The following is an 8216-nucleotide window of genomic DNA, read 5'->3' as shown; positions in this document are numbered from 1 at the left end:
ATCCTGTATTTTAATCTTCCCTGTCTCTGGAATTCTTTAAGTCGTCTTTGAAAGCTATGGAATCTTTGGGCTGGGACAGATGAAACAATAATTAGGGTTTCCTTGTTAAAAAACAAAAGGGAGGCAGGTGAAAAATTTATAAATTTTGGTGGGAAAAATCTGACATTAGAAGCTTTTAACAAAGATGATTAGCAGTTCAAAGAAACTGCCCAAACTCACCTGATACCTTCTATATTTTATTATCTTCAAGCCTTATTTCTACCTAGAAATGAAACACTACATTTTCCCAATATTAAGTATTTATTTCTTTATATATACAAAAATATTTTACCAGGAGTATGCAGTCTCACAGATTGAACATTTCAGTAAATTTCATTTTGGACAACATATTAATATGCGAAAAGAAAAATTTACAGGGACAGTTGCTGAGAAGTCAATACTTAATTGTACTGCAGGTAGATTTTATTTATACAAGGACAGCAAAAATGTTTCTTTTGTACAGGTACTAGTAATACAATTACTTGGAAAGCAGTAGCAATTAATTTTATTTTTAAACTTTTTCACCTTTAGCAGCTTGTTCAGCTTTAATTTTTTGGTTGTTAACAAGTATTTTGCCCTCCATTAAAAAAAAAAATCTCTTCTACCATCATTTCACAGACTAGAGGTTAAAAAGAGCATGCATATGTGTTCGAAACAAAAATATACCAAAATGAAATGGGGGGAAAAACACCCAAAGTCCTCACATCAAATTTTCATCATGGGTTCTTAATAGAGCTAACATAACATGTGGAAAGTATACCAGATGCTGAACCCCAGTGTTCATTCTTCTAGCAAAATCCAAGATAACATTTTCTTAAACATCAATGTTACTGAAGAAACAGGAATCAGCAGTTCTTTTTTAAAGAGAACACACAGCCAAAAGAAGTATTTACCTTGTATTTCAGTTACAGATGGAGATCAGCTATTCCTCAAATCAAGTTCCACTAAAAAGACTAAGGCATTTCTCAGTTAGACCATGTCTATCAGAACAAAGTATGTTCTGCAAAGTCTGCAAAGGTTACTCACATCACTGCCTGCCTCTTGTATTTAAGAATAAGACGAGAACCACATATTTTAATTGGTAATGACTTATGGTTTAGTGATGGTAATAATATATATAGCAGAGTTTCCCTCATCCTCCAAGCTCCCAGGCCTCCTTGACTGATGTGAAGAAGGTTAAGTTTCAGGCATAGTTTGTCATATTTGTATGTTTCTACCCTGGGTTGCTGTGACTAAAGTGCAATAAAGATATTTATCCCCAACTTTTAAAATAAGACCTTTTGGCTTTTGCTCTGTGTTAGTAACAGTACTTATTCACTGGGACTCAAGACAGATTTACAAGCATTAAGTCATTTAATCTGCCAAGTTGTAAGTGGCATTTACATCATCTGTAGATGTGTTCATTCAGTTTGTGCTGGAGATTAGAAAACAATTAAAGCTGGTAGGGGGAAAAAAAAAGAATTGTTGCTTCTGGTCAGCTTTGGTGTATGGAGGCAAGTCAGATTTCTCATAGCACTGCAGTATCAGCCAGTGGCCCTGAAGCAGGTAGAGAACAAAACTAAAAAAAAAAGGCAGTCCTATTGGATTCGTGGTCCCCCAACTGGAGGTAACTGAATATGTTTCCCCTTTTAAAGAAACAAATGCCTTTTAAACTTAATACTATGGGTTGAACCATAGGGCTGCAGTGATAAATTTCAGGCAGAAGAATAAGGTACGCAGCTTTAAGGGGCAAAGATCAGAGTGTCTTCAGATGTAATAAGAGTACTGGATTGCTTACTTAAATTTTGTTTGACTTGTGAGTGGTCTGGTTGGTGAGGAGGAGGATTTCCTAAAGGTCTGGACTTAGAAAAGGATTCTGAACTCAAGACCTCCTGACCAAGCCACTAAGAGACCAGAACACAACCTCTTTCAGGCTGGAACAACATCCTCACAGCTGTTTTAAAACTGAAGGCAGAATTTCTAAATGGTGTGCACCTATCACTATGTTACCTCCAAGAGAGGTACACTTTAAAAGAACTAAAAAATAAGCCAACTCAGGGCAAATGAATATATATAATAAACAGATAAAGTAGCTTAATAAGGAATTTCCAATTTACCATTTACCTCATCAGAGTTATAAATTACGGTGAAGATAAATATTAAGTTAGCCTTATTTAACAAGTGTATTATTAAAAGGGAGATGTAAATTTTCTCAGTGGTCATATGGTCAGGAGTCATAATTAGGATCTCAGCCAGTAGAAGTGCACCAGCTCTATTTTTATAAAAAGAGAGACTATTTTAAAGAATGCAGTGCAGTGTACTGCAGAAGTAGTGCAAATCATGCTTTTAAAGTCTTATCTTAGAAATGAAATAGCATCATTCCTTCACTTTCTAGTGTTTTAAGGACTCATTTTTGATTCTGTGTACTAAGTCATTCCAGAAACACACAAAGTAATATGGTAAATTATGGAAAACACTAAAAATAAAACTTGAAGCTAGCAAAAATGCAGTTAAAAATAATCTTACCTTAAGAAAATTATAGAATTGTTTTCTTCAGACATATAATGTATATGTAAAAAATGATATGAATTATTACTCAATTGTATTCTTAAAAGTTTGTGAATATTAACTTGTTCTATATACAATAATCCTGTTATTTAAAATACTGAATTTCTCCTAAGAACTCCAAATCCATTACAGATGTTATTACATGAATTCTCACAACAAATCCAAGAGAAGGGCAGGTACTATAATCTCTAAGCCTGAACCATATCTCAAATTCATTTGAAGGTTTAAATAAGTATTTCCCAGGAGGTTTCCATCCATGACTCTGTCCTTTTTCCCTAAGAAAATAGAATACCTTTCTGAGCTTAATTCCAAATATATTTTTCAGAAAGGGGATTAGTATCTGCCTCAAAGTAAAACCAGAGCCTCTGAAAACTATGTGAAAAGTTTCATAATGTCTAAGAATTTGGAAATAATTAAAAATGTAAGAGCATTAGTTATAATTACATAGTGAACATTTTCGTATTATTATCCATATATCTTGGGAGAATTTTACATATTATACACATAGCTGTATATATATATATTATATATATGATGACTCAAACATTTAAAAAATGACCTGCTAGCTATATACAGAAAACTTCAGGATTGCTTTTTCCATATGTAGTATAAAGACTCATCACTATAAAATTATTGGCTCCCTAGCCTGTGGTTCCTGGAAAATGGGGTGTTGTTTCAGAAGTCATAAAAGTACAATGTTAAGTAGACCAATTTTCAAAACTTTAATATTTACCAGTTTAAAATAATTATACCTAACGCCATGGCTATCCATCTGAAAAATCAACCCCAATCACTGGATTGTGACACTTGTTGTTATCCATAAAAACAAGTACAAATTTAAATGACTCTTTAAAACAAAGATCATCTTCTATGGTCACTGGGATATTACAGTCAAAGCAGTCAGTACCTGGCCATAGTCTATAATGCTACACTAACATTTTATTGCTAATTTGAATTCTTTTCTAAATTTGTGTTAATATCCAATTTGCTCTTTTAAAGAAAACTTGTCCTTATAAGCTATTATATTAAATTTACTAGATTCTAGAATCTAGGGTTCAGGCTACTATTGCTGTACTGGGTTTATGATATGATTTCTACCTTAGAAAGCTATGTTCAGCAGTTGTATGGTAAAAGTAAACAAAGTCTGATGTATTGGATAGTATTTTACTTGACACTATCCAAATATCAAACAGAAATGGAAACTGCATAATCAAGGCTTGGTTATAATAAAAGGAAAAATTCTACTTGAGTGCATCACATTTATTACACTAGTTACAGTTAAATGACTTATCCAGGGACATCAACTCTATGGATATGGGATATTTGTATATTTAAAAATATATATAATATTTAGCTGTATATAAATAATCATGCCCTGAATGCTGAATGTGGATGCTCACCTGTCTACAAGGAATCCTCAGGTGCATTACTATGTTGGCACATTGTTTCCCAAAAGCATATGCACGCATATTTTTAACAATATTTTTAATGTCACCTTAAGCTATTTTCTCTTCAGTAAAGCTAGTTATCTTAGACCTTCCCTACAGGAGAAGTTCACATTCCCTTGATCACAACTATACTGTCATTGCTATAGGAGAATTCTGGGGCCTCTGGGACTTCTTGCCCCAGCAGAGCTCTGCTGGTTTCTACAGAACCAGATGGGACTTCACTTTCAAGTTCAATGACTCTTTATTGAAATAGATGAACTTTGCTATAAATTGATTCTTTTCGGCTCTGGCATCTAGATGGAAATGAAATCAACTGCATTGTTCCATTTTATATTAGGAGGAATCTCATGTGTATAAACTAGTTAGTCATGAATACCATTTATAATAGAAATAACTCAAGTGTAGACTGTTTTCTAAATAATGTGCACTTTATACCATGTGATAAGGCCTAAAATATGTCTGATGTAAAAACCATCTCTGTTGTGTCGATGGGTAAAATATCTTGTGGATAGACTTCTTGAGCTACTCCAGTGATCCCCAAGAGGCTGCAGGCAGCGGCTCCAGTGATCCCCAAGAGGCTGCAGGCAGCGGCTCCAGTGATCCCCTAGAGGCTGCAGGCAGCGGCTCCAGTGATCCCCTAGAGGCGGCAGGCAGCAGCATGAAGGCACACTGCAGAAGACACCATACTTCCTGAGAATGTGAAAATAAAATTTCTCTTAAAATTTACAGTGTGTTGAGATGCTAAGTCATGGGACATCATCTCGACACTGTGCTTTGATTCATCTTTGAGAAGCCAAGACTTTGATGTAAATGTACGTGGTTTAAAAGTTACCAAAGTTACTAAAGGGTATGATCCATTTTGCTACCAATTTCCTATTCTAGGACAACGAACCTCCATACAGCTACTTGGGTGTTTGGTTTCATTGTGAAAAAGAACAGTGCCTGCTGCTTATTACCATGTATTTTCTCTTCCCTCTGAGTCCTCCGGGCTAGCATTCCATGTGACAGCTTAGCTGAGGGGAAAACAAATTTCAGCAGCCAGGGGTCTGGTGTCTACCACCAGACAAAGATGATCATCAAAGTTTAAGCACCTAACCTGTTAAGTGTGAATACTGTTTATGTGAAAAGCTAGCAGCAGTATAAAATATGGCTAACTTAGTTAAACAATAATCTGCATCTCTGAATATACTTTAGAAGAATTTATACCATCAAAGAATCCTAAAGGAAGATATTAACTGAGATGAATTTTGGAAATTTGTATATATTAATGTATCTAAAGAAGGAGAACTGTTTTCCTAATCAAAAAGTTTACTTCCTAAACAAAAAGTACATTTCCTAACAAATGTAAAAAAATATATAAAACATTATTTAATACATATTATATAATACATACACTGTACATATTATATAATATATATGTAGTCTAGTGAGATAAAACATTTGACAATTTTTTCCAAATTTCATAAATTGTTCAATGGATTTGGTTCACAACACAACAAACTGAAAAAATACCCTAATGATCACATCACACTTCAAAAAGCAAACTGATTGTTCACATAAACCCCCAACTGCAAACTGAGAGGCATTTTTCAGCATCACAGAAATTTTCAGAGGCATGATACATTTGCTTGCTGATCATATCCTAATAGAAAACTGTATAAAGCAATAGGTACACTTTCATCAGTTAAACTTTTACAATGGATCAGCTCCCAGAGTCATTCTGTTACAAGGTTTGCAGGATAAGGCACTCTCCCGGCCGGTGTGGCCTCGCTCGCCGTGTACATGTTAACGAAGCATCAGCCCGTCACTGCAACGAATGAGAGTGCAAGGTACTGCTCTTCATTTTTTCACGAGAGAGAGCATGAAGGGAAAAAACTAACATAGCTGCATAAATTAGAACGGATAGCCGTACAACTCTGAAATAATGAAGCTATGTTGCACTGAGCAGACTTCTGATGTCAGATTTGGATGGTGGTAGACTAGCTGTAGCACTGACATTAAAATTCTGCTTCTGTAAGAAATTGAATATATTAGGAAAGAAGGCCAATAAACCATTATTTTTTCCTAATAAGAGTAGCTGACCCTTCACTAAATACTGAACTAAATGACAGCTTTACAAAACTATTTCAAGTATTCATTATCACAGTGAAAATGTGAGACCAATGTTAGAGTGAATGATTTGAAAATTCCTTGGATGAAAAAGGCAAGGGTACTAAATCAAAACATATACAAAATGCTTCAACGCATTTCTTTATGTGATATGAATAGAAAGATTATCCATAAAAAGTTAGAAAAATTAAGATAAATTATATATTAGTACACCTTCTCAACCACATTTTATATAAAAATTCAGAATAGTGTACTGGTATTTCAATCTACACAATAAAAATGCCTGGACTTGGCAGATATCTTCTATCTGTGCATGTATTTATTCAGTAGGTTTATCTGTTGCAGTCACTTTTTGGAAAGTTTATTTGAATTGTGAACCTTACTGAATCATCAGTAAACCCAGCTGATTGGGACCCACTGTGGCTCCATTCTCAGTTTCTCTATGGCAGTCTGAAGTTTCTCAAAGGCTTTGTCTAGATTGTCATTGATGATGATCAGATCAAAATAGTGGTTGTACGCTCTCTGAATCCGTGCACTTTCATCCACTGTTTTCTTCAAGTCAGAGTCCTGGCAAAGAGTTTCAAGAGGAAAAGTTTACACAATGTATACTTATTGCTCACAATCAACTCAAAATGAAAGAAGAAGTAACTAGGATGGATATTTGAGTGTGATATCAATCCTCAAAATCTAATCTACATAGAGTGCTAAAAAATATATTACCATCTGTTCATATCCAGTCATTAAAGCTGCATTCATGTTTGCATTTTGAGTATTCTGTGTCTTCTGTTTCACTGATACTAAGAGAAGATTCCTAATTAAAGGACTATTGACAATAATCTTAGGGTGAAATCCAAAGTAATAAGGAATTATTGTAGGTCTCTAGCCTCCAGGTAGCACTAGTGGTAAAGAACCTGCCTGCCAATGTAGGAGATGCAAGAGATGCAGGTTTGATCCCTGTGTTGGGAAGATCTCCTGGAGGAGGGCATGACAACCCGCTCCAGTATTCATACTTGGAGAATCCCAGGGACAGAGAAGCCTGGTGGGCTATGGTCCATAGGGTCTCAAATAACAGGACATGACTGAAGCAACTTAGCACAGCACAGCCCGACTACATCATTCTTCTCAAAATATTTTTACTTTATGGAGTCTGTAAATCATGGAACCCAAATTTCAGTGGCTGTTAAGCTCAATGCCAAATTTACTGCCTTTCTCTAAGAAAGAGAATCTCAGAAGAACAGTTTGAAGACTACATGCTCCCCACCCCCAACAACAACAACAAACACACACACACTTTAATTTGTTATATATTTCATTATTGTTTATATTTCATAAAATACTTCTAGTCATTCTGGAATATTTAGGGAGAATAAGTAAAGAACAGGTTTTTTCATGAGCAAGTAAAGCTTTTCATTAAACTGTTTTAAATTTCACAATACTTCTACAGGTTCTCCAAATATTCATTAAGTTCCTATTAAAATGTCTGTTTCATAATCCATGGGTATAACAGTGAATAAGACGGAATGGGTTCTTACCATTTACTGGAGGAGACAAATAAGAGGGCAAATAAACAAAAACTTGCAAGTTGTAGTAAGTACTATGAAAGAAACCAACCAGGAACAAAGAATTTTAAGAGACCTACCTTAGACAGAGTGACTCTACATATGAATAAATGACATTTAACCTACCTAAATGACATTTCCAGTTGAGCTATTTCACATCCTGAAAGATAATGCTGTGAAAGTGCTGCACTCAATATGTCGGCAAATTTGGAAAACTCAGCAGTGGCCACAGGACTGGAAAAGGTCAGTATTCATTCCAATCCCAAAGAAAGGCAATGCCAAAGAATGCTCAAACTACTGCACAATTGCACTCATCTCACACACTAGTAAAGTAATGCTCAAAATTCTCCAAAATTCTTCTTCAGCAATATGTGAACCGTGAACTTCCAGGTGTTCAAGCTGGTTTTAGAAAAGGCAGAGGAACCAGAGATCAAATTGCAAACATCCGCTGGATCATCAAAAAAGCAAGAGAGTTCCAGAAAAACATCTATTTCTGCTTTATTGACTATGCCAA

The 8216-nt window shown here is 35.0% G+C and overlaps 1 protein-coding gene across 4 annotated transcripts in view; it reads right to left on the bottom strand.

Annotated features, from left to right (window-relative positions):
* Positions 1-281: 281 nt before the first annotated feature.
* The window catches only part of MPP6 (membrane protein, palmitoylated 6 (MAGUK p55 subfamily member 6)), a 136093-nt gene continuing 128158 nt past the window's right edge, over positions 282-8216 (bottom strand). For 3 of the 4 annotated variants that reach the window (XM_010855366.1, XM_010855364.1, XM_010855367.1), the window contains one exon: positions 282-6710. In XM_010855366.1, coding sequence (XP_010853668.1) covers positions 6534-6710 — 177 coding nt within the window. In that variant the 3' untranslated portion in view covers positions 282-6533. The remainder of the gene's footprint in view (positions 6711-8216) is intronic. The other variant, XM_010855365.1, reaches the window with a different exon arrangement.

This window comes from Bison bison, unplaced genomic scaffold (assembly GCF_000754665.1).
Source record: "Bison bison bison isolate TAMUID 2011002044 unplaced genomic scaffold, Bison_UMD1.0 scf7180017864364, whole genome shotgun sequence".
Taxonomy (NCBI): Eukaryota; Metazoa; Chordata; class Mammalia; order Artiodactyla; family Bovidae; genus Bison; species Bison bison.
The sequence above is the reverse complement of the archived record's forward strand: the minus strand, read 5'-3'. Positions and strand labels throughout refer to the sequence as shown.